The 27,222-nt window shown below is 38.9% G+C and overlaps 2 protein-coding genes across 2 annotated transcripts in view; both read right to left on the bottom strand.

The window, feature by feature from the left end:
• The window catches only part of LNX2 (ligand of numb-protein X 2), a 60,306-nt gene that overhangs the window by 13,260 nt on the left and 19,824 nt on the right, over positions 1 to 27,222 (bottom strand). The window contains exon 5 of the mRNA XM_037800255.1: positions 1,783 to 1,923. Within this exon, the coding sequence (XP_037656183.1) occupies positions 1,783 to 1,923 (141 nt within the window). The remainder of the gene's footprint in view (positions 1 to 1,782; positions 1,924 to 27,222) is intronic.
• Positions 24,868 to 26,976, bottom strand: LOC119507146 (lamin-B1-like). The gene has a single exon (XM_037800256.1). It carries the CDS (start codon positions 26,722 to 26,724, stop codon positions 24,964 to 24,966), a length of 1,761 nt encoding a protein of 586 aa, XP_037656184.1. The 5' UTR covers positions 26,725 to 26,976; the 3' UTR covers positions 24,868 to 24,963.

Here is a 27,222-nt window from a genome sequence, read left to right as displayed (position 1 = left end):
TCAAAATTGGACAAAACTACTTCATTAAAATGAACACAACTCAGGTGAACTCAGCCTTGAGTATATTTATTTAAGCTTTTCAGCCCTCAAGGAATTAACCATAAGGGTAGTTTTTTAACTCCTCTAAATGTATACATTTTTTTCCCACAGGAATCAAACCAAATCTCAAAGATTACAATCAGTAAACTTCAAAGAACCTTCTAAAGGTTCAATACCACATAAATGTTTATCTAAGCAACTACCTAGAGATTCAGTAGTAAACTAAACATATACATTAATTTTTAACAATGATTATAGATATAGATTATAGTTTTGGTGAATTTGTGTGTGAGGTCGCTAGGAGACCTTGACAAAACCCTTTATTTTTCTAAATCAGGATTTGACATAACAAATGAAGTATGTTTAGTAGTAAACAGCTAAATTAACATTTAAAAGTACATTCCATTTGGTTGTTCTAACCAACCAAGTTTGCAGAAAAGCTAGAGTAAGAATAAATTCAGCATTGCTATTTAAAAATACTGTCAAATGAAATTAAAGAGAGTAAGAATTAGCAGAGTTCAGGAGAAAAATAAAATATGCCAAAACAAATAAAATAAAATAAGCAGAGTTCTCTATAAGAATATTAGAATAATTAAGCACAGTTTTTTAAATTGTCTTAACACTATAATGTTACTATAGATATCCATATCTTAAATTATTGTAGACTTTAACGAGGTACAAAAGATTCAATACAATTTTTGTTTCATATTATAAATTCTTTAGGAATATATAATTTGTAAATCAAGGACAAGCTATATGAAACAACTCCTATTCAAAACAGTAACTCCGTTTCCATAGTCCTCATTACGGGGACAAAATTATAGGCTTCCTTCATACATTTAGGTTTTTGTTCAGAAATGAGAACAAAGTCTGTGGTTATAAATTTCTTTAAAGTATTAACTAAACCAAAGACCAGTGACAAGTCTGTACTTAGGCTCAGAAAACTAGATAAACCTGATGGGTCCAAAATACTGTGCTTTTAAACTATGCTTTTTTGGTTATCAGGGACAGATTGTAAAGGTAATTAATTACTCTCTCAAATAGTTTTCCTACTTAAAAAAGTCACTTTAGCACATAGGAAATTTTCTATGGTGTTAAGCAAAACAATGAATAAGTTTTTGTTTAGTGAGGCAATTTAATTTGATTTACGGAGAATGACTTTGGAAGCTCATCTTTGGTTTTTATTTTCACATAATTGGGGAAACATCATCTTTTTTAAAATCCTGTCTGTCTCATAGCCTACCAGAAGTTGAGTTCAAATAGCATAAATAATATCAAGAATATATTAAAGTACTACCTTTTTTTGATTTCTGGAACTAGAGACAGCACTGACATTCCCAGTCCAGATGAATGACTTAATACTGCATGTTAAATACTGACTATGTTAGTCAGTTAAATACTGACTATGAAGAAGCAGTAAAAAAGCTCAACAGACAGGAATTTTAAATGATTTTGGTTAGTATTTCTGTAAAAGTTAGAACATAAAAAAAGAAATATGCGATATGCATAACAATAAAAATTTATGATCCACTTATTTTAATATTCACATATCTAATTCTGTTATTGTAGGCAACTTGATTAATTGCTCATTATAGCCTTGTGGACCATGTCTTCATTATGCTTTTTCAATCATATACCAACTGTTACATTTAAATCAGCTACCCAACATAAATCCCACTTTCAAGTAGGACTAAACAATCCTTTGAGGATGGCAGAAAAAAAAAAAAAAAAAAAAATCCCCACCTTGTGTGAGCTGGGTCTGCTGTGATACAGCTGCTGAGAGTGGTGCTGGCTGCTGCTCTGAGTTCCAGCTTCGCGGCTAGTGTTACCAGGAGGTGCTTTCCCTGGTCTTGCAATTGTTAGGTTCACCCTCTCTCCACTAGCCTGGAGAAGACACACACACATTACCACCAGTCATTACTGAGATTTGTCATTTAAAAAATTAGAGGCAATGCAATTCTCTCAACCACTGTATTGGGGCCTCTCCTGGGCAATGACAGCCAGCACCTGGGAGAGGGGAGGGGAGGGCGTTCGTTTCATTAGTTAATATTTAAAAACTTCTGAGGTTAAAACCCACACACACAGCTCTTGGACATGACCTCGGCTCCCCCTACCCCCGTGCCCCCACCCTCTCCCAAATAACAAGGCAAGCAGTCACACTGCCCATGCTGTCATCTCCCTGTGATTTCTGGAAGGGTAACTTCCCTTTTAATACTTTTTTGCCCTTTCAAGATAGGCCTTAGTCTTTTGAGGGAGAGCAGATGAAAGAAAATAAAAGGAAGAAGTGATTCAAAATGTAATTAAAATCCATTGTAAGGGCTGAAATAAATCCTGTGGCTGCTACTTTGGAAGTAATTATTTATGAAACTATGCAGAACTATGTTTCTGCTTCCTATAGGTCTAGTCAAATACTAGACATTAGCTCAAACACTCCTGGAAAGAATGATTATAGAAATCTTGAATAACAAGATTAGTATACATATATATAGTGTGTGTGGAACACACACACCCTTAAATGTTAGGTTAAATTATTTTAGAGGTTCATGGCTATTTAAATTTAAAGGCCCATATCTATAATATTTTAAACATAGATTATCTATTATATTTTCTTAAGGCTATTTTGTATTTGCTTTTAAAATACAGGCCTAATTTATTTGATGCTGACTCCTGGTCATGACCACAATTCCCAGTTCCACTATTATTCCTATATGATATGTTATTATTATTTCTAAATGATAGCTTGATTTCAATGAACAGTGGTAGAAAGTGGCGACTCTCTATGATTATAGTTAAAAATATTAAGAAATCACTATTTTCAGTTCTTGAAGTGAAAAATAAGTGGTAACCAATTAAAAAAATTTTTTTCTTTATTAGAGAAGTTGTGGGTTTACAATAATCACGCATAAAATATAAGATTCCCATACACATCTTACCACCAACATCTTGCATTGATATGGAACATGTTACAATTGATGATAGCGCATTTTATAATTGCACTATTAAATAAAGTCCAAGGTTTAACATAGGTTTGTGTAGTATAGATCTATGTTTATTTTTTTTTTAATTCTTTTACCATGTATACAATCTAACATTTCCAGTTTTAATCACATACAGAAATATATTTCAGTGCTGTTAATTACATTCACAATGTTGTGCTACCATTACCACCATCTGTTACCAAAACATTTCCACCATTCCAAATAGGAACCCTGTACATTTTAAGCCTTAACTGTCCATTCCCTACCACTTCCCCTGGTAACATATAATCCAGATTCTAACTCTATGAATTTGCCTATTCTAAATGTTTCAAATCAGTGAGATCTGATTTACATACAGTGAGATTGAAATACAATATTTGTCCTTTTGTGGCTGGCTTATTTGACTCAACATGATGTCTTCAAGGTTCATCTAAGTTGTTGCATATATCAGGATTTCATTCCTTTTTATGGTTAAATTATATACCACCTTTTATTTAACCATTCTTCATCGACTGATGGATACTTGGGTTGCTTCCATCTTTTGGCAACTGTGTATAATGCCTCTATGAACATCAGGGTGCAAATATCTGTTCGAGCCCCTGCTTTCAATTCTTTTGGGTATATACCTACGAGTGGAATTGCTAAATTATACAGCACTTCTATACTTAGCTTTCTGAGGCACCACCAAACTATCTTCTACAATAGCTGCACCATTTTACATTGCTACCAGGAATGAATGAGTGTTCCTATTTCTCTGCATCCTCTACAACACTTATTTTCTGTTTCGTTAATGGCAGCAATTCTAATAGGTATGAAATGGTATCCCATGGTTCTGATCAGCATTTTCCTGCTAGCTAATGATGTTGAGCATTTTTTTCATGTGCTTTCTGTCCATTTGTATATCGCCTTTGAAGAGATATCTATTCAAGTCTTTTGCCCATTTTTTAATTGCATTGTGTTTGGTTGTTGAGTTGAATATTAAACCTTTATTGGATATGTGGTTTTCAAATATTTTCTCCCATTGTGTAGCCTGTCATTTTTCTTTATGATAAAAGTCATTTGAAAATAAAGGTTTTTAATTTTCATGAGGTCCCATTTATCTATTTTTTCCTTTTGTTGCTTGTGCTTTGGGTGTAAAGTCTTTCTAAGAAACTACCACCTAATAAGAAGTCCTGAAGATGCTTCCCTAACATTTGCTTCCAGGAATTTGATAGGTCTAGGTCTTTGATCCACTGTGAGTCAATTTTTGTATATGGTGTTAGGTAGAGCCCTCCTTCCTATTTTTTTTTTTTTAAAACAAAAACAAAAACAAACGGAGATCCAGTTTTCTCAGCACAATTTGTTGAGGAGACTATTTTTTCCCAATTGAGTGGTCTATGCACTCTTACCAAAAATCAGTTGGCCATAAATATGAGGATTGATTTTTGAGCTCTCAGTTTGATTCCACTGGTCTGTATGTCTGTCCTTGTGCCAGTACCATGCTGTTTTGATTAATGTGGCTTTGTAGTAAGTTTTAAGATCAGGAAGTATGAGTCCTCCGATTTCATTCCTTTTCAGAATTGCTTTAGCTGTTCAGCACATCTTACCCTTCCAGGTAAATTTGATGATTCGCTTTTCCCATTCTGGAAAGAAGGTTGTTGGAATTTTGATTGGGATTGCATTGAATCTATAAATTGCTTTGGATAAGACTGACATCTTAACAATATTCAGTCTTCCAATCCACGAACATGGAATGTCCTTCCATTTATTTAGGTCTTCCTTAATTTCTTACAAGAATGCTTTGCAGTTTTTTATGTAAAAGCCCTTTATATCCTTGGTTAGATTTATTCCAAGATATTTTATTCTTTTAGTTGCTATTGTGAATGGAATTTAATTCTTGAATTCTTCCAATTGTTCATTGCTTGTGTATAGAAGAAACATTACTGATTTGGGGGTTTGGTCTTATATTCTGACACTTTGCTGAATTCATTTATCAGCTCTAGAAGCGCTGTTGTGGATTTCTCAGGATTTTCTGTATATAAGATCATATATTTGCAAATAGGGAATGATTTACTTCTTTTCCCATTTGGATACCTTTTATTTCTTCTTCTGGACTAATTACTCCGGCAAGAGCTTTTAGTACAATGTTGAACAGTGGTGACAGATGGCATCCTTGTCTTGTTCCTGATCTTAGAGGGAAAGCTTTCAGTCTTTCACCATTAAGTAGGATTTTAGCTGTGGGCTTTTCATATATGCCATTTATCATGTTGAGGAAGTTTCCTTCTATTACTAGTGTCCTAAATGTTTTTATCAAGAAGGGGTGCTGGATTTTGTTAGATGCCTTTTCTGCATCAATTGGGGTGATCATTTGGTTTCCCCCCTTCCCCTTCATTCTGTTAATGTCGTGTATTATATTAATTGATTTCCCTTGCATTCCAGGGATAAATCTCACTTGAACATGGTGTATAATTCTTTTAATATGCTGTTGGATTTGGTTTGCTTGTATTTTGTTGAGGAGTTCTGCATCTATATTCACAAGAGATATTGGTCTGTAGTTTTCTTTTCTTGTGTTATCTTTATCTGGCTTTGGTATGAAGATAATGTTGGCCTTGTAGAATGAGTTAGGGAGTGTTCTCTCCTCTTCAATTTTTTGGAAGAGTTTGAGCAGAGCTGGAGTTAAGTCGCCTTGGAATGTTTAGTAGAATTCTCCTGGGAAGCCTTCTGGTCCTGGGCTTTTCTTTGTTGAGACATTTTTGATTACTGATTCAATTCTGTATTGGTAGTCAGTTTGTTGAGATCTTCTATTTCTTCTTGAGTCAGTGTTGGTAGTTTGTGTGTGTTTAAGAATTTGTCCATTTCATCTAGGTTATCTAATTTATTGGCATATAGTTGTTCACAGTATCCTCTTATAGTCCTTTTTATTTTAGCAGGATTGGTAGTAATGCCCCCATTTCATTTTTGATTTTCGTTATTTGTGTCCTCTCTCTTTTTTTCTTTGTCAGTCTAGCCAAAGGTTTGTCAGTTTTATTGATCTTTTCAAAGAACCAATTTTTGATTTTGTTAATTCTATTTTTTGTGTTTGTTTGTTTTCTACTTTATCTCTGCTCTAATCTTTATTATTTCCTTCCTTGTGCTTGCTTTGGGTTTAGTTTGCTCTTGTTCTTCTACTTCTTCCAGCTCTGAAATTAGGTCTCTGATTTGAGGTCTTTCTAATTTAATGTAGGCATTTAGAGCTATTAATTTCCCTCTTGGCACCGCCTTCACTGCATCCCATAAGTTTTGTTATGTTGTACTTTTATTTTCATTTGTCTCAAGATATTTCCTAATTTTGCTTCTGATTTCCTCTTTAACCCATTGGTTGTTTAAGAGTATGTCATTTAATTTCCCCATATTTGTGAATTTTCCATTTCTCCCTCCATCACTGATTTCTAGCTTCATTCCATTGTGGTCAGAGAATATATCTTACATGATTTCAATATTTTAAAATTTATTAATACTTGTTCTGTAACCCAACATATGGTCTATCCTGGATAGTGAACCATGTGCACTCGAGAAGAACTGTTTTTGTTGGGTGAAGTGTTCTATATTTGTCTGTTAGGTATTGTTGGTTTACAGTATCATTCAAGTCCTATACTTCTTTATTGATCTTCTGACTAATGTTCTTTTATCCAGTATTGAGAGTGGTGTATTGAAGTCTCCTACCATTAATGTAGAACTGTCAATTTTCCCTTCAAATCTGTCAGTATGTGTTTCATAAATTCTGGGGCTCTGCTGTTAGGGGCTAAAATTTTAATTGTTACATTTTCTTGTAGAATTGTCCCTTTTATCAGTATCAAAAGACCATCTTTGTCCCTCGCAACTGTTTTTGTCATAAAGTCTATTTTATCCGATATTAGTATAGTCACCCAGATCTTTTGGTTACTACCTGCAAGGTAAATTTTTTTTCCATCACTTCACTCTCAACCTACTTGCATCTTTGAATTTAAGGTGAGTCATTTGCAGAGTGTACAGTTGGGTCATGCTTTTTTTTTTTAATCCATTCTGCCAATCTCTGCCTTAACTAGGGAGTTTAATCTATTTACATTTAAAGTCACTACTGATAATACAAGACTTTCTTCTGTCATTTTGCTATTTAGCTTTTTTAAGTTTCAAATCTTTTTTGTCCCTCACTTCTGTTAAAGCCAACTTTTATATTTATTTAGTTTTCTGTGTTGTACCACATTGAGTGCCTTCTCATTTCTATCTGGATATATTTCTCATCTATTTTCCTTGTGGTTACCATGGGTTAAAATTTAACATACTAAATATATAACAATCATATTTGGTTTGATACCAACTTTACTTCAATATCTTGCAAATATACTTTTCCTATACCCCTCTGTCCCCCTCCTTTTTTCTGTACTTGTTTCTGCTTATATCTTTGTACATTTTATGTCCAAAAATATAAATTTATCATTACTTTTTATGCATTTGAATTTTAGCACCTGCAGTAAGTAAGAAATGGAGTTAGATACCAAACAATAAACTACAATAGTACTGGTATTTATAATTACCCTAATGGCTACACTTACCACAGGTCTTTATTTCTTCATGCTCTTTTGAACCACTGTCTAGTGTCCTTTCCTTTCAGTCTGAAGAACTCCCTTTAGCATTGCTTGTAGGGCAGGTCTAGTGGTGATGAACTTCCTCAGCTTTTGTTTATCTGAGAATGTCTTACATCTCTCCCTCACTTTTGAAAGAGAGTCTCACCAGATACAAAATTCTTTGCTGGCAATTGTTTTCTTTCAGTACTTTAAGTATTTTGACCCATTACCTTCTTGCCTCCATAGTTTCTGTTGAGAAACTGGCACTCAATCTAATTGGGACTCCCCTGTACATAACACATTGCTTTTCTCTTGCAGCTTTCAGAACTTTCTCCTTGTCTTTGGCATTCAATAGTGTGATCGATAGATGATGAGGTGAATTTTTCTTCATGTTTACCCTGTTCAGTGTCCTCTGGGCTTCTTTGATGCACATATTCATGTCTTTTGCTAAGTTTGAGGAGTTCTCTGTCATTATTTCTTTGAATATTCTTTCTGCCACTTTCTCTTTTTCTTCTCCATCTGAACCTCCCATGATGCATATATTGATGTGCTTGATGGTGTCTCAGAAGTGCCTTAGGCTATTTTTGCTTTTAATAATTCTTATTTCTTTCTGCTTCTCAGCCTGACTCATGTTGCAAGTGTCTTATCTTCAAGTTCACTGATTCTTTCTTCTGCCACTCCAATCTGCTCTTGAAGCTCTCCTGGGCATTTTTTATTTCAGTTACTCGGGGCTTCAACTCCAATAGTTCTGTTTGGTTCCTTTTTAAAATTTCTATCTCTTTATTAAAATATATTGCTCATATTGCTCTGATTTCCTTTAGTTCTTTCTTGGCATTTTCCTTCATCTTGAGCATTTTTTTTTTAAATTTTAAATTCAGTTTTATGAGATATATTCACATACCATACAATCATCTACAATGTACAATCAACTGTTGACAGTACAATCTATAGTTATGCATTCATTGCCCCAATTTTTGAACATTTTCCTTACTCCAAAAAGAATAAAAATAAGAAAATAAAAGTAAAAAAGAATACCCAAAGCATTCCATCCCCCTTCCCACCCTATTTTTCATTTAGTGTTTGTCCCCATTTTTCTACTCATCTGGCCATGCATTGGATAAAGGGAGTGAGAGCCACAAGGTTTTCACAATCACAGAGTCACACCATGTAATTGCTACATAATTATGCAATCATCTTCGAGAATCAAGGCTACTGGGTTGCATTTCCACAGTTTCAGGTATTTCCTTATAGCTATTCCAATTCACTAAAAACTAAAAAGGGATATCTATATAGTGCATAAGAATGTGCTCCAGAGTGGAGTGCCCTCTCAACTCCATTTGAAATCTCTCAGCCACGGAAACTTTTGTTTCATTTTGCTTCTTCCTTTTGGTCAAGAAGATTTCCTCAATCCCATGATGCTGGGTCACGGCTCATTCCTGGGAAACTTGTACTGCATTGCCAGGGACATTTATAACCCTGGGAGTCAAGTCCCACATAGAGGGGAGGGCAGTGAGTTCACCTACCGAGTGGGCTTAGAGAAAGAGAGACAGGCCACATCTGAGCAACAAAGAGGTTCTCTGGGGGAGACCCTTAGGCACAATTGTAAGTAGGCTCAGCCTCTCCTTTGCAGTAACAAGCCCCAAGATCAAAGGCTTGGCCTACTAAATTGTTAGTCTTCAATGTCTGTGAGAATATCAATAAGAACCCCAGGTAGGGAAGCCCAACATTTCTGCATTTTTCCCCAGTTTCTCAGGGAGGCCTGCAAATATATTTTTATTCTCTGCCCAGATTACTTTGGGATGTACTGCTGTTTCACACTAATCTGTACAAACCTAACAGATCTCACTTCCTATTCAAAGTTCCATGTAATTACGATGTTTGCATAAACTGACCATACAAGTCAATTATTTAGTGTGCTGCAGAAAATATAGATCTTGCATCAAATAAACATCTCTTCCCTTGGTCTCACACAGAAGTTGAAGTTTTAAAATACAGTCAATAATGTCCTTTACCCTTTGGCCTGATTTGCCTTAGTCCTAACCAGATACACATCACTCTTATTTCTAATTGAAGTCTGAACTCTTTTTCAGCTTTTTTAACAGTTGCCGTATGAGGTAATACTGACATTCATAGCTGCCAAGCTCTAGCTGTGAGTTTCAGATGCATCTTGAGCATTTTTAAGATCATTTTTCTAAAGGCTTTGTTCAGTATGTCCAAATTCTCATCTACTTTGTTGGTGTTTTTTCGTATTTTTATCCTCTTCCTTTGCATGGGCCATCATTTACTGTCTCTCTGTCTTGTACTCTTTTTTTTTTTTTGCATAATGTACATTTTCACATTTTGAAATGTTAACTCTGGGATTTACTCCCTGATATGTCTGTCCCTTGGTTTTGTTAACCAGCTAGTGGTTCCTGAGCTTCAGCCCTCTTGTCAGGAAAGTATACCAAGGCAAATGCAAGCATGATTTTCCTTGTCTTTCTGGGCCTCTGTCCTGTCCTGGGCTTTTGCTTGGTAGTTGTTTTGGAGTCCCTTGTTTACAGGAGTTTGCCTGTCCCCTCTGTTTCCCAGGATAGACCTCCCTCTCCCAGGTATTTGAAGCCAGCAGGCTTTGACCAAAACTTAAGCTGTTTTTGCCTGATGGGCAAATTCTGGGAGGAGAGCACACTGGAGGGGATTTTCCCAGTCTTTCCCAGCCAAAACTGGGCCAGGGACCCATGAAGGGGGTGCAGACCGGTCCAAAGCCCTATGTGTGTGTCAGGGGGAGGGGGAACAGGAAGGGTACCAAGAACTTCTCCAATGTCTCTCCAAAACTGAGCTCTCCAGGCCTGCCCAGCAAATGCAGCCCTTCAACTAACTGTCTCCCATATCCCCGAGGAAGCACAGTGTCTTTAAGTCTCCATCGCCACCACTCCTGCCTGGGGCAGTTTGAAACAATGGTTAGCTGCTGCCCTTGTCCAGGTGAGTTGAAACAACTCAGAGCTGGGCCCCTGTGATACAAAGTCACTAACCAAGAGCTGTGATCAGTGACTGGCTATGTCCACCCTTGGTCTCGGGGAAGATTTTTATGTCCCTTTCTGTCACCAGTGAGCCAGCCAGAGGCTGGACCCCTAGGCAGCCTGCTGTGAGAGTGGGGATGGGCACCAGTACCTGCCATCCAGAGAGAACAATTTACTGTTCTTTGGTAAATTATCAGCCTCTTCCTTTCACTCTTCCCTGGTTGCTGTACAGTGTTCTTCTGGTCGCCAAAGTTTAAAAGGAGTTGTTTCAGATAGTTCCTGTCTACTTAATAGTTGTTCTGGTGGAAGGACTGAGTCCTGGAGCTCCTTCCTCGCCAACTGCCCACAATCCTCAGGATAACCAATTTTAATATCTTACTAAAAATCACTTGCTTATTCAAGCATCTTATTAAATGGAATAGTTTCAGACAAATTCTTCCAAATAACTGAAGGAATAACACTTAACACACAGTTAGACTTCCAGAGCTTGGAGTCTGGGGACATGATCTAAAAGGTAAACACCAAAGAATGTTTAGAATTCTGATATTTAAAATTCTGACACTTCAGATTATTAGACGGCACAGTGGGAAGTAGTGACATGTTTCCTTTGTGACTTTATTTCAGCATACAAAATCATTTTCATTATTGCTTAACATTTCATAACGACCAAATAATCAGTATTTCAGCTTTAGGGAAAAACTCCTTGTTATGCAAGTCTATTAACAAACAAATCCTTGATCTTTCTGGACTGCTTGAAAGAGAAAATTCAGTGAATGTAATGGAAGTGGGCGTTTAGGATTTAAATGATGGACCAACATTTGGGTTAGGCTAACTTTAATAGACTAAGCATCTAAACACTTTGGGGTTTCAAACACAGCAAAAAGAGTTTTGTTAAAATTAAGATTTTTAAAAATGTAGGACACCCAAATGAAAGTATCCAGACTTCTTAATTGAGCGGCATGCCCTGCTGTCAGGAGCATAAATTGGTATGATTTTTCTGGAGGGAAGCTTAGCAAAATGTCTTAAACGTGAAAAAAAAATGAAAGTCTGTCAACAGGGGAATAATTAAATACGTTATGGCCCATGTCTACTATAAAGCTATTAAGAAATCATGATGTGAGTCTATATTTATTTTCCTTGTCTATGACATATTGTTGGCATAAAGTAAAAAGGACAAACCCAGCATTTATGAGAAGAGTGCATGCATAAGTACTTGTGCAAATATGTACCCATTTATCTGCAAATACAGACAGAGAAAATATTTGGAGTGATATTCACCAAAATATTGATGTTGATTTCTTGAGGTGATGAGACTCTATGTGATTTTTAACTTCCACTTCTTTATTTTCTGTATTTTTTCTTCTTTATTCTTTTTTTTTTTTTTTTAAATCATCATTTTATTGAGATATATTCACATACCACGCAGTCATACAAAACAAATTGTACTTTCGATTGTTTACAGTACCATTACATAGTTGTACATTCATCACCTAAATCAATCCCTGACACCTTCATTAGCATACACACAAAAATAACAAGAATAATAATTAGAGTGAAAAAGAGCAATTGAAGTAAAAAAGAACACTGGGTACCTTTGTCTGTCTGTTTCCCTCCCCTACTTTTCTACACATCCATCCATAAACTAGACAAAGTGGTGTTTGGTCCTTATGGCTTTCCCAATCCCATTGTCACCCCTCATAAGCTACATTTTTATACAACTGTCTTCGAGATTCATGGGTTCTGGGTTGTAGTTTGATAGTTTCAGGTATCCACCACCAGCTACCCCAATTCTTTAGAACCTAAAAAGGGTTGTCTAAAGTGTGCATAAGAGTGCCCACCAGAGTGACCTCTCGGCTCCTTTTGGAATCTCTCTGCCACTGAAGCTTATTTCATTTCCTTTCACATCCCCCTTTTGGTCAAGAAGATGTTCTCCGTCCCACGGTGCCAGGTCTACATTCCTCCCTGGGAGTCATATTCCACGTTGCCAGGGAGATTCACTTCCCTGGGTGTCTGATCCCACGTAGGGGGGAGGGCAGTGATTTCACCTTTCAAGTTGGCTTAGCCAGAGAGAGAGGGCCACATCTGAGCAACAAAGAGGCATTCAGGAGGAGACTCTTAGGCACAAATACAGGGAGGCCTAGCCTCTCCTTTGCAGCAACCGTCTTCCCAAGGGTAAAACTTATGGTAGAGGGCTCAACCCATCAAACCACCAGTCCCCTATGTCTGTGGTCATGTTAGCAACCATGGAGGTGGGGTAGGCGAATACCCCTGCATTCTCCACAGGCTCCTCAAGGGGGGCACTACATCTTTTTTTTTTTTTTCCCCTTGTTTGTCTTTTTTCTTTTTTTTTTTTTTTTTCTTTTTTTTTTTTAACTTTCCCTTCTTTTTTCAAATCACCTGTATGAAAAAAAAAGTTAAAAAGAAAACAAACATACAATAAAAGAGCATTTCAAAGAGACCATAGCAAGGGAGTAAGAAAAAGACAACTAACCTAAGATAACTGCTTAACTTCCAACATGTTCCTACTTTACCCCAAGAAAGTTACATAATATAGCAACATTTCAGTGAACTTGTTCCTACTACAACCATCAGAAATTAACAGACCATAGTCATTTCTGGGCATCCCCAGAACGTTAAATAGCTTATCTGTTCTTCCTGGATTATTGTTCCCCCTTCCTTAATTGCTCTCTACTGCTAGTTCCCCTACATTCTACATTATAAACCATTTGTTTTACATTTTTCAAAGTTCACATTAGTGGTAGCATATAATATTTCTCTTTTTGTGCCTGGCTTATTTCGCTCAGCATTATGTCTTCAAGGTTCATCCATGTTGTCATATGTTTCACCAGATCGTTCCTTCTTACTGCCGCGTAGTATTCCATCGTGTGTATATACCACATTTTATTTATCCACTCATCTGTTGAAGGACATTTGGGTTGTTTCCATCTCTTGGCAACTGTGAATAATGCTGCTATGAACATTGGCGTGCAGATATCTGTTCGTGTCACTGCTTTCCGATCTTCCGGGTATATACCGAGGAGTGCAATCGCTGGATCGAATGGTAGCTCTATATCTAGTTTTCTAAGGAACTGCCAGACTGACTTCCAGAGTGGCTGAACCATTATACAGTCCCACCAACAATGAATAAGAGTTCCAATTTCTCCACATCCCCTCCAGCATTTGTAGTTTCCTGTTTGTTTAATGGCAGCCATTCTAACCGGTGTTAGATGGTATCTCATTGTGGTCTTAATTTGCATCTCTCTAATAGCTAGTGAAGCTGAACATTTTTTCATGTGTTTCTTGGTCATTTGTATTTCCTCTTCAGAGAACTGTCTTTTCATATCTTTTGCCCATTTTATAATTGGGCTGTCTGTACTATTGTCATTGAGTTGTAGGATTTCTTTGTATATGCAAGATATCAGTCTTTTGTCAGATACATGGTTTCCAAAAATTTTTTCCCATTGAGTTGGCTGCCTCTTTACCTTTTTGAGAAATTCCTTTGAGGTGCAGAAACTTCTAAGCTTGAGGAGTTCCCATTTATCTATTTTCTCTTTTGTTGCTTGTGCTTTGGGTGTAAAGTCTAGGAAGTGGCCTCCTAATACAAGGTCTTGAAGATGTTTTCCTACATTATCTTCTAGGAGTTTTATGGTACTTTCTTTTATATTGAGATCTTTGGTCCATTTTGAGTTAATTTTTGTGTAGGGGGTGAGGTAGGGGTCCTCTTTCATTCTTTTGGATATGGATATCCAACTCTCCCAGCCCCATTTGTTGAAAAGACCATTATGGCTCAGTTCGGTGACTTTGGGGGCCTTATCAAAGATCAGTCGGCCATAGATCTGAGGGTCTATCTCTGAATTCTCAATTCGATTCCATTGATCTATATGTCTATCTTTGTGCCAGTACCATGCTGTCTTGGCAACTGTGGCTTTATAATAAGCTTCAAAGTCAGGGAGTGTAAGTCCTCCCACTTCGTTTTTCTTTTTTAGAGTGTCTTTAGCAATTCGAGGCATCTTCCCTTTCCAAATAAATTTGATAACTAGCTTTTCCAAGTCTGCAAAGTAGGTTGTTGGAATTTTGATTGGGATTGCATTGAATCTGTAGATGAGTTTGGGTAGAATTGACATCTTAATGACATTTAGCCTTCCTATCCATGAACATGGAATATTTTTCCATCTTTTAAGGTCCCCTTCTATTTCTTTTAGTAGAGTTATGTAGTTTTCTTTGTATAGGTCTTTTACATCTTTGGTTAAGTTGATTCCTAGGTACTTGATTTTTTTAGTTGCTATTGAAAATGGTATCTTTTTCTTGAGTGTCTCTTCAGTTTGTTCATTTCTAGCATATAGAAACATTACTGACTTATGTGCATTAATCTTGTATCCCGCTACTTTGCTAAATTTGTTTATTAGCTCTAGTAGGTGTATCGTTGATTTCTCAGGGTTTTCTAGATATAAGATCATATCATCTGCAAACAATGACAGTTTTACTTCTTCTTTTCCAATTTGGATGCCTTTTATTTCTTTGTCTTGCCGGATTGCCCTGGCTAGCACTTCCAGCACAATGTTGAATAACAGTGGTGACAGCGGGCATCCTTGTCTTGTTCCTGATCTTAGAGGGAAGGCTTTCAGTCTCTCACCATTGAGTACTATGCTGGCTGTGGGTTTTTCATATATGCTCTTTATCATGTTGAGGAAGTTTCCTTCAATTCCTACCTTTTGAAGTGTTTTTATCAAAAAGGGATGTTGGATTTTGTCAAATGCTTTTTCAGCATCTATTGAGATGATCAATTGATTTTTCCCTTTCGAGTTTTTAATGTGTTGTAATACATTGATTGTTTTTCTGATGTTGAACCATCCTTGCATGCCTGGAATGAACCCCACTTGGTCATGGTGTATGATTTTTTTAATGTGTCTTTGGATTCGATTTGCAAGTATTTTGTTGAGGATTTTTGCATCTATATTCATTAGGGAGATTGGCCGGTAGTTTTCCTTTTTTGTAGCATCTTTGCCTGGTTTTGGTATTAGATTGATGTTAGCTTCATAAAATGAGTTAGGTAGTGTTCCATTTTTTTCAATGTTTTGAAAGAGTTTGAGTAAGATTGGTGTCAGTTCTTTCTGGAAAGTTTGGTAGAATTCCCCTGTGAAGCCATCTGGCCCTGGGCATTTATTTGTGGGAAGATTTTTGATGACTGATTGGATCTCTTTGCTTGTGATGGGTTGGTTGAGGTCTTCTATTTCTTCTCTGGTCAGTCTAGGTTGTTCATATGTTTCCAGGAAATTGTCCATTTCTTCTACATTATCCAGTTTGTTGCCATACAGTTGTTCATAATATCCTCTTATAATTTTTTTAATTTCTTCAGGATCTGCAGTTATGTCACCTTTTTCATTCATTATTTTGTTTATATGGGTCTTCTCTCTTTTTGATTTTGTCAGTCTAGCTAGGGGCTTGTCAATCTTGTTGATCTTCTCAAAGAACCAACTTTTGGTGATATTTATCCTTTCTATTGTTTTTTTGTTCTCTATGTCATTTATTTCTGCTTTAATCCTTGTTATTTCTTTTCTTCTACTTGGTTTAGGATTGGTTTGCTGTTCATTTTCTAGCTTCTTCAGTTGATCCATTAGTTCTTTGATTTTGGCTCTTTCTTCCTTTTTAATATATGCGTTTAGTGCTATAAATTTCCCCCTTAGCACTGCTTTTGCTGCATCCCATAGGTTTTGGTATGTTGTGTTCTCATTTTCATTCGTCTCTATATATTTAGCAATTTCTCTTGCTATTTCTTCTTTAACCCACTGATTGTTTAGGAGTGTGTTGTTTAACCTCCAGGTATTTGTGAATTTTCTAAGTCTCTGATGGTTATTGACTTCTAATTGTATTCCATTGTGGTCAGAGAATGTGCTTTGAATGATTTCAATCTTTTTAAATTTATTGAGGCTTGTTTTATGTCCCAGCATATGATCTATTCTGGAGAAAGTTCCGTGAGCACTAGAAAAGTATGTGTATCCTGGTGATTTGGGATGTAATGTCCTGTAGATGTCTGTTAAATCTAATTCATTTATCAGATTGTTTAGGTTTTCAATTTCCTTATTGGTCTTCTGTCTGGTTGATCTATCTATAGGAGAGAGTGATGTGTTGAAGTCTCCCACAATTATTGTGGAAACATCAATTGCTTCCTTTAGTTTTGCCAATGTTTCTCTCATGTATTTTGTGGCACCTTGATTGGGTGCATAGACATTTACGATTGTTATTTCTTCTTGCTGAATTGCCCCTTTTATTAGTATGTAGTGGCCTTCTTTGTCTCTCAAAACATCCCTGCATTTGAAGTCTATTTTATCTGAGATTAATATTGCTACACCTGCTTTCTTTTGGCTGTAGCTTGCATGAAATATTTTTTTCCATCCTTTCACTTTCAATTTCTTTGTGTCCCTGTGTCTAAGATGAGTCTCTTGTATGCAACATATTGATGGTTCATTTTTTTTGATCCATTCTGCGAATCTATATCTTTTAATTGGGGAGTTTAATCCATTTACATTCAACGTTAAAACCGTGAAGGCATTTCTTGAATCGGCCATCTTATCCTTTGGATTATGTTTGCCATATTTTTCCCTCTCTCTATTAATATCCTTTATTGTACCCATACCGAATCTCTTTAGTACTGAACCTTTCTCCAAGTCTCTCTGTCCTGTCTTTGTTTCTCTGTCTGTAGGGCTCCCCTTAGTATCTCCAGTAGGGCAGGTCTCTTGTTAGCAAATTCTCTCAGCATTTCTTTGTCTGTGAAAAATTTAAGCTCTCCCTCAAATTTGAAGGAGAGCTTTGCTGGATAAAGTATTCTTGGCTGGAAATTCCTCTCTCTCAGAATTTTAAATATATCGTGCCATTGCCTTCTCGCCTCCGTGGTGGCTGCTGAGTAGTCACTACTTAGTCTTATGCTGTTTCCTTTGTATGTGGTGAATTGCTTTTCTCTTGCTGCTTTCAGAACTTGCTCCTTCTCTTCTATGTTTGACAGTGTGATCAGTATATGTCTCGGAGTGGGTTTTTTTGGATTTATTCTATTTGGAGTTCGCTGAGCATTTATGATTTGTGTATTTATGTTGTTTAGAAGATTTGGGAAGTTTTCCCCAACAATTTCTTTGAATACTCTTCCTAGACCTTTACCCTTTTCTTCCCCTTCTGGGACACCAATGAGTCTTATATTCGGACGCTTCATATTATCTATCATATCCCTGAGGTCCATTTCGAGTTTTTCAATTTTTTTCCCCATTCTTTCTTTTATGCTTTCATTTTCCATTCTGTCATCTTCCAGGTCACTGATTCGTTGTTCAACTTCCTCTAGTCTTGTACTATGAGTGTCCAGAATCTTTTTAATTTGGTCAACAGTTTCTTTAATTTCCATAAGATCATCCATTTTTTTATTTAGTCTTGCAATGTCTTCTTTATGCTCTTCTAGGGTCTTCTTGATTTCCTTCATATCCCGTACTAGGGTCTCATTGTTCATCTTTAGTTCTTTGAGTAGCTGCTCTAGGTGTGTCTCTTCTGGTCTTTTGATTTGGGTGCTTGGGCTTGGGTTATCCATATCGTCTGGTTTTTTCATATGCTTTATAATTTTCTGTTGTTTTTGGCCTCGTGGCATTTGCTGTCCTTGATAGGGTTCTTTTAGGGTTTGTAGACCAGTTGAAGTCCTTATCTCTAATTTATCAGATCTACAGCTTCGTGGAGTACACTTTCTCTAACTAACCAGCAGGTGGCGTCCACGAGCCACCTGTTCTCCACAAGCCAGATCTCCCCTGCTTAGCCGTTTTGGTGAGTGGGGGAGTGAGTCTTGTGGGGCCCAATTGGTGTACCAAGCTTGCGTGTGTAGTTGGTGTTGCCTGCCCTGTATGTGGGGCGTGTTTCTGGGCAGTCGGGGAGGGGGGGTGGCCCTAACAATCAAATCTCCCTGATGATCCTAGAGTTTTAAAGCTACTGCAATAGTCTAATCCTTCAGTTCAGTCCTGCCACAGTTTGTCTCTGCCACTGACCCACAAGTCTTTGGTATTGGCGTATGGCTCCTGAGACTTGCAAGTGGGCCCCTCTTCCAGGCTGTGCACCCCGGGTCCTCTGTTGAGGGATGACTGTGCTATGTCACAGGTGAGTGCCGTCCCCCCAGGGCAGTTCTGGGCTGCTGGGCTGTGTTGGGAGGCTCCCAGTCTGCTCAAATGATGGCTGAATGGGGCTCTGTTAATTCACACTGCTCCCCCTTCCCAGCTCTGGGACATTCAGCTGAGGTTGCAGGGAAGGCTAATGTCCACGCCCAGTTTTGTGGTGTGTGCCTGTTATTTGAAGCACTTCCGTCACACTGGGTTGTCTGGGGCAGCTCTGGGCTATGGGGCTGGCGATGGGCAGGAGTGTTTCCTGTCCACCAGGATGGTGGCTGTGAGCGGACACCCCCCTTTTCTTGGGAAGTTGTGTTGTTCAGTGAATTTTCTCAGCCACTGGATTATTGCCTTTTGTCTCAGAGCTCTCTTATTTCTGCTCTTGACTTGACGTGCCCAAATTTCAATTCTTTGAAGCTTTCTGTATTGAGCTTCTTAGAGTAATTGTTTTAGAAAAAGCAAAAAGGATTTAAAAAAAAAAAAAAAAAAAAAAAAACGGCCCTCCTCAGAGATCTAATGGGTTATTGAAATGCTAATAGACAAAGCAACCAGGGCCATTAAGGAAAGGTGCCCTGGGCAGAGAGATCAGCCTTGCTTCGGGATTTGCATATGCGCCTCAAGGCCTGATCTCCGCCCTTCCCCTTTCTGTGTTCACCAGAACTCCAAAAATCCTCTGCTTTTACTTTGGAGCTTCTCGTGTTGTTTTCCTTCTATGCCCGTCTCCTCTCTGCTGGGCTGGCTGCTCTCAGAGTCTCTGGTGTCTGGCCTCAGTCTATCTATGGTTGGAGTTTGAATCAGTAGAATGAGTTTCCGATGAGAGCAGCCACTGCAATTCTCCCTTCTCCTTCCTGGAGCTGACAGCCCCTCCTCCCCCGGGACTGAGCCTGGCAGGGAGGGGCGCGGGTCCCCTGGCCGCAAAAACTTACAGATTTCGCTGATCTCAGCAGTTCCACGTTTTCATGAGTGTTGTATGAAGTATGCCCAAAGACAGATTGCTCTGTGGTGTCCAGTCCACGCAGTTCCTGGCTTTTTACCTACTTTCCTGGAGGAGTAACTAAAACATACAGCTCACCAGTCTGCCATCTTGCCCCGCCTCCTTTATTCTTTTTAAATATGGAGTATATGTCACTTTTAAAATCCAAAAAGCAGTAAGACTTTTACTTATTTTTAAAAAGAAACAAAAAATTTCAGCTTCCATAGTTTGGGAAAAATTATAGTACAAAATATAGTACAATTATAAAAATTCAAATACAGTATATTTTCTATCTATGTAACTGTATCTTCCACATTTTGGTTAGACATTTAGTGGGAGCCATTTATTTAGGGGTCATAATATTCAAACAATGCCTGAAATTTACATAGTCAATCTAATCCTTTCTTCCTTATTAATCTGACATCTCATGTCATAAAGTACACTCAATTCTCCTATGTTGCTTCAAACAAATCTCTTAACAAGATTGCTATCTTCTTCATCTCCTTCTTTTCCTCCTCTTTCTTTCTTCTTTTTTTTAGCTTCCTCCTCCCACAACTCTTTGCTTTTCCAAGATGAATTCTTTTCAGATATAGCAGCTGGCGATATCCAGAGGCACACGTGCTAATGCTGCCTTGATTTGAGGGAATTTTAAGGCACCCAATTTCTTTAAACCTCAAGTCTATGAAATGAGATCAATACCTGAATCTCCTCTCAATGCAAGCTGTCTATGTGTGTTTGTTTACTTAAGGCTGCACTGAACCAAGAGACTAAGTTAAAGAGGGTTGGGTCTTAAATCTCCATTATGTTATTTTATTCTGTGTATATACACATTTTTCAGTGACTATAAACCTATCTTAATTTCTGATGCTTGGTTTCCTTTATAGTGTTTTGTTGTGCTTACTTTAAGAAAAATATGGAGAACCTAAGATGCCAGCTAGGTGAGACAGGGCAAAAAAACACCTCCGTGAAAAATACTAGATAAAAACCAGAAGGTGACCCAGAATACCGGTTTCAGCAATGCACCAGCTGGACAAGGTCTTCTAGAACCACAGGGGCCGTACACTTGGTGAAACCGGGAGTCTGCATTCTGAAACGAGTGAGTAAGCTGGCTGAAAGACCTGCCGCTGTGCTGCGGTGTGGGGAAGCTGGGGGTTGGCGTTTGGAGATGGACTGGTTCTTTTAAAGGAAAAAAAAAAAGGGAAAAACTCAGGAGAGGCTGCAGTTGCAACAGTGGGAACCGTGCAGTGAAGCACAGCAGGAGCGGGCTGAGCCGGCCTCTAGGTGTCTGGCATGGAGGATAGCCTGCTGCAGATTCCCTCAGGGCTAGGGGAGCGGAGGGGAGAACCAGAAGGAGAAAGAAACCCCGCAGCTTGCAGCTGGCTCCCTGGTGGGCTGGAGACTCTCCTGCCCGGGGCCGTGCCTACAGCCCAGAGTCGCACCAGTTGTCCTGGAGCTGGAAAGGGGGAACTGTGCGAGGAGCGGGGTGGGGGTTGAGACGCCCCATTCAGCCATCTTTGCATCAGGCTGAGGGCGCCCCTGCACAGCCCGGCGGCCCAGGGCTTCCCTTGAGGGATGGTGTGTACTTGTGACATAGCACAGCCTTCCCTCAGCAGAGGTCTTGGAAGATCACAGCTGACAAGGGGGCCCGCTCGGAAAACCCAGGGACGCTATGTCAATGCCAGTGGTTTGTGGGTCAGCGACAGACAGAGTCTGGGGCAGAACTGAAATGAAGGCTTAGACTCTTGAAGCAGCCTTGAATCTCTGGGAACACCTGGGGGGTTTGAGTATTAAAGCTGCCCTGCCTCCCTAGCCACCTGGACACACGCCCCACATTCTGGGTGGATGGCTCCAGCAACAACCCAAACTGAGTTCACCAACTGAACCCCACAAGAATCATTTCCCCAGACACCACAAGGACAAAGTCGAGGAGTATAGGTGACTTGCAGATGCCATCTGCTGGTTAGTTAGAGAAAGTGTACGCCACCAACTTGTATTTCTGAAAAATTAGATTGGTACTTTTTTTTTTCCACTTGAAAGAACCCTATCAAGCAAAGCAAATGCCAAGAGACCAAAAACAACAGAAAATCTTAATGCATATGATAAAACCAGATGATATGGAGAACCCAATCCCAAACACCCAAATCAAAATATCAGAAGAGACACAGTACTTGGCACAATTAATCAAAGAACTACAATCGAGGAATGAAAACATGGCAAAGGATATAAAGGACATGAAGAAGACCATGGCACAGGATATAAGGGACATAAAGAAGACCCTAGAAGAGCATAAAGAAGACATTGCAAGAGTAAATAAAAAAATAGAATATCTTATGGAAATAAAAACAACTGTTGGCCAAATTAAAAAGACTCTGGATACTCATAATACAAGATTAGAGGAAGTTGAACAATGACTCAGTGTCCTAGAAGTCCACAGAACAGAAAATGAAAGGACAAAAGAAAGAATGGAGAAAAAAACCGAAAAAATTGAAACGGATCTCAGAGATACGATAGATAAAATAAAACGTCCAAACTTAAGACTCATTGGTGTCCCAGAAGGGGAAGAGAAGGGTAAAGGTCTAGAAAGAGTGTTCAAAGAAATAGTTGGGGAAAAGTTCCCCAACCTTCTACACAATATAAATACACAAAGCATAAATGCCCAGCAACTCCAAATAGAATAAATCCGAATAAACCCACTCTGAGACATATTCTGATCAGACTGTCAAATACTGAAGAGAAGGAGAAAGTTCTGAAGGCAGCAAGAGAAAAGCAATTCACCACATACAAAGGAAACAACATAAGACTAAGTTGTGACTACTCAGCGGCCACCATGGAGGCGAGAAGGCAGTGGCATGACATTTAAAATCCTGAGGGAGAAAAATTTCCAACCAAGAATACTTTATCCAGCAAAACTCCCGTTCAAATTTGAGGGAGAGCTTAAGTTTTTCACAGACAAACAAATGCTGAGAGACTTTGCCAATAAAAGACCTGCCCTGCTTCAGATACTAAAGGGAGCCCTACCGACAGAGAAACAAAGAAAGGAGAAAGAGATATAGAGAATTTTAACAGACATATATAGAACCTTACATCCCAAATCACCAGGACACTCATTTTTCTCTAGTGATCACGGATCTTTCTCCAGAATGGACCATATGCTGGGACATAAAACAAGCCTCAATAAATTAAAAAAAAAAAAAAAAATGAATATATTCAAAGCACATTCTCCAACCACAATGGAATACAAATAGAACTCAATTTTTGAATTGTAACTCCACTATTTACTTCCTACATTATATAAAATACACAAACTCTAATGACAAATTAGTGGTTTTGAACTCAATGTAAAATATGTAATTTTTGACAAGAACTATATAAAGGTGGGGGAATGGAGGAGTATAGGAACATAGTTTATGTGTCCTATTGAAGTTAAGCTGGTATCAAAGAAAAACAAGATTCTTATGGATTTAAGAGGTTAATTTTAAGCCCCACAGTAAACACAAAGAAATTATCAGAGAATATGACAATAGAGATGAAAAGTAGAGTATGGGTTATGAGAAGTGGGGGAAGGGACAATGGGGAGTTAAGAAATGAGCATAGGGTTGCTGTTTGAGGTGAAGGGAAATTTCTAGTAATGGATGGTGGGAAAGAGATAGCATTACAACATTCTAATTGTGATTAATCCCACTAATAGAATGCTAGGGAGGGGGTGGAATGGGAAGATTTAGGCTGTATATCTGTTTCCACAATTAAGGAAAAAAAAAAAAAGACAGTCTAAATAGATGACAATTGAATACCAAGGATGACCCTGGATGGGATCTGAGGATGGAAGACAGGAGGCTCAAAGGGACACAGTTGAGACATAAGTAAAAAAAAAAAAAAAAAAATAAGGAAATATAGAATGTGAGCTTTGTATCAATGTTCAATCTCTTGTACTTCTTAGCTGCATTTAATGGGATTGCATAAAAAATGTTCTTGTTCATGGGAATTGTACACGTGAATTATACTGTTTGTTCAAGGATGTGTGCAGCTAGCTCTCATATATTCAGAAGACAAAGCAACAGATGATGGATGATAGGGAGGGAGGGAAAGAAATAGCGGTGTGACAGCATGTTAAAGTTGGTGGATTGCGGTATCAGGGGAGGGGGTCAGGGTATGCTGTATGGGGTTTGTATTGTTTTTGCAACTGTTCCTATAACTTTGAATTTATTTCAAAATAAAATTAAAAAAAAAAGAAAAACACATTTTTGTTTTAGCCTTAACTCTGTAGAAGGTGACCATTTAATGATATGGCATATTGCAAAAATGGTACATCTTCTCTGAATGATTTTTCAATTTACCTGTCTTAATGCTCAACCACGCTTTTCCTCTAAGGATGCCTACCTTTGTCTACTTAAGAGGGAAACTGTGAGGACAGATGTTATGATGTGTCTGAAATGCTTTGAATTCCTTAGGAGAGAAAAAAAAAAGAAGCACTATGGAGATAAGAATTAGTGTTAATAGAAATGCTTATTCCCCCTACTCTTTTTTTTTTTTTTTTTTAATATTAAAACAGCATTTTATTTGTTAATGTCACATAAGAAATTTAAGCAAGTTACATTATCTTAAAAAACACAGCTAATGCATTTTAATAGAGAAACCCTTCCCTCCCTCCCACCATTCCCTTATGAATTAAGAATCTAAGAGAAGAAGTAACCATAAAACAAAGTTTTGTGGAATCCTTCATTCAGAGTGCTTACATGATGATTAGGTTAATATTGCCTTCTTACAAAATTTTTCTTTTCTATAAAAAAAATTTGTAACCTTGATTGCTTATTACAAAAAAATTCAGTACAAAAGTTCAATATTGAAAAATGCTTTCCCCCTCCCTCTCAGCACCGTTTTATGTATAGCAGAGAATAATCAAGAGCAGATTGCTAATCTAGAAGGAGCAATCTTGAGATTACATCCAGACACACAGTGGTTTACTTTTATGCCCTCTTCTCATAAGAGTTTAAAAAACAAAAAAACAATACACACATACAAAAAATGTCAAAAAAATTTGAGGGACCCCTTCCAAACAGTACAGTTAGTTCAGTGTCAATAATTCACATCTTGCAACAAAGTATATGGATATGATTTCTTTTACAAAACTTTCAGTGTCAAAAAAGGAAATTAAGGCCATCAGATTCGCAGCTTAAAAATTCACATAAAGGAAATACAAAAATATCCTGTGCTTTGAGAAGGCTCTGCACTGCATGTAGGTAAGGATTACCATACTTCTTTATTTTGAGGAAGACAGTTGACTTGAGAAGTTTACATAATTGCACAGCTTTTATTGGATGGTGGTCTTGGGGGTCCCTGCTGCTGGAGCTCTTCCTCTACAACCACTTCAGGTGCTTCTTCCTCTTCTTCTTCCTCTTCAGGTAGGGTTGTTTTAAAGACTGTACTTCTTTGAGCAACCTCCTCTCCCTGAGAATTTTTCAATATAACCTTCACATCTTCGCCAGTGCCCCAAGAGTTCTGGTTCTTCCAGATGAGGTCAGTGGGAGGACTGGCGGTGACACCAGCATTTGTAGCCCATATTGTAACAGTCTGGCCTGCCTTCAGCACATATCTTGAGGTATATTTGTAAGTGACTGATGTGTCTCCTATTTTTCTGATCATTTCCCAACCTCCCATTGGTTGATCCTGTTCAGAAGTGTTCTTCAAGCGGATAAATTTCCCATCAACATCTATCTCTTCAATGCAAACATTCCCAGTAGCTGAAGCGGAATGAGAGATGCTAACACTACTGCTTGCCTCAGATTCTTCCACATCAACTCTCTTCCGCTTTCCTCTAGTTGTACGAACACTGCGACTTGAGGATGCTCGTGATACCGTCACACGAGAAGAAGGGCTTGGAGAGAGCTTCAACCTCTCTTCTTCTCCTTCTAAGAGTTTCCTATAAGCACTGATTTCCATGTCCAGAGCTAACTTTACATCAAGAAGTTGTTCATAATCATTCAGCTGTTGTTGCATCTGATCCCGTATTTCTGCCATCTCTCTCTCTTTGTCAGACAGCATGCGACGAGAGTTGTCTCTTTCTTTAGCAAGCAAGTCCTCCAACTCTTGAATCCTTTCCAAACATGCTCTAGACTCTTTCTGTAGATTAGAAAGCTGAGATGAAAGGCTCTCAATTCTCATACGACTTTCCATCAGTTCTTCCCTGGCACTATTGACAGTAGAAGTATTCATCTCTGAGGACAGTCTGGCGTTCTCAAGTTTGGCGTGGTAAGTCTGCTCAAGCTCTTCCTTGTACAGCTTCACTTGGGCATCATGCTGTTCTCTCATCTCATGAAGGGCTTGGGCCAGCTTGTACTCATACTCAATCTGACGCCCAGAATCCACTTCTACCAAGCGAGTTTCATGCTTTCTTCTGGTCTCATTAATCTCCTCTTCATACATGTTTTTACGAAACTCCAAGTCCTCGGTAAGACTCTGGCAGCGATTCTCCAAATCCACTTTAAGTAAAGTTTCATCTGCTAACTGTTTCTTGGCAGCAGCTAAGGAGGCTTCCAACTGGGCAATCTGATCCTTTAGATCCTCCAAATCTCCCTCTAAACTTTTTTTGTCGCCAAGTGCAGTGGCCAGAGCTGCATCTTTAGAATTCAGTGCTGCTTCATATTCTCGAAGCTTGATCTGGGCTCCATTAAGATCAGATTCTTTCTTAGCATAATTGAGGAGCAGCTGGTCGTGCTCGGCCTTGAACTTGCCCAGCTCGATCTGTAGCTTGGCGCGCTCGCGGGCCGTGTCGTCGAGAGCGCGTCGCGTGTCGGCCAGCTCGGTCTCGTAGAGTACCTTGAGGCCGGTAAGCTCGCGGCCGCGCACCTCCTCGCGTTCTGTCACCTGCAGCTGCAGCACGCTGTTCTCCGTCTCCAGACTGCGCACCTTGTCGATGTACACAGCTAGCCGGTCGTTGAGCTCACGCAACTCCTCCTTCTCCTGCAGCCGCAACAGCCGCGTGGGGCTCAGCGGTGTGGCGGGGCCGCCGGAGCGGCTGCCCGCCCGCGGCGGCACGGGGGTCGCGGTCGCCATGGCGGGCGGAGGGGCGATCAGAGGAAACAACCGGTTGGGAGAACGGAGCGGGGAGGCCGCGCGGGCAAAGGGGTGGCACGGAGAAGATTGTAGAGAGCAAAGTGATACTGGAGGTGCAAAACAGCGACCCACCCTCGCGTGCAGAAGTCGGCGTGGGGGAGGAAGAAGCACCTGGGATGGCGGGAGCGGGGTTGCAGTAAAAAGGGCAAAGGGGGAGATTACAGATCAATCAATAAATTGCAAAATGCCCTTTGGGAGAAAACACGCAGACACACACACGCACGGGAAAATGCGAAGGGAGGGGGACCCGTAGGGCCGAGCAGAGTCCGCGCGCCGCCGCGTCTCCCGCCTGCAGCACTTTGTTTCCTGTTTTCCCCCTACTCTTATGGCTCCAGAACCAGAGAAAGCAGTTACAAGACCAGCCAAGTCAGAACACTGGTAAGTCACAACTCCTCTGACCCTTATTTTCTTCTTTTGTTAAATATGGACACCACCAAC

Source organism: Choloepus didactylus, chromosome 12 (genome assembly GCF_015220235.1).
Source record: "Choloepus didactylus isolate mChoDid1 chromosome 12, mChoDid1.pri, whole genome shotgun sequence".
In the NCBI taxonomy this organism is placed as follows: domain Eukaryota; kingdom Metazoa; phylum Chordata; class Mammalia; order Pilosa; family Megalonychidae; genus Choloepus; species Choloepus didactylus.
The sequence above is the reverse complement of the archived record's forward strand: the minus strand, read 5'-3'. Positions and strand labels throughout refer to the sequence as shown.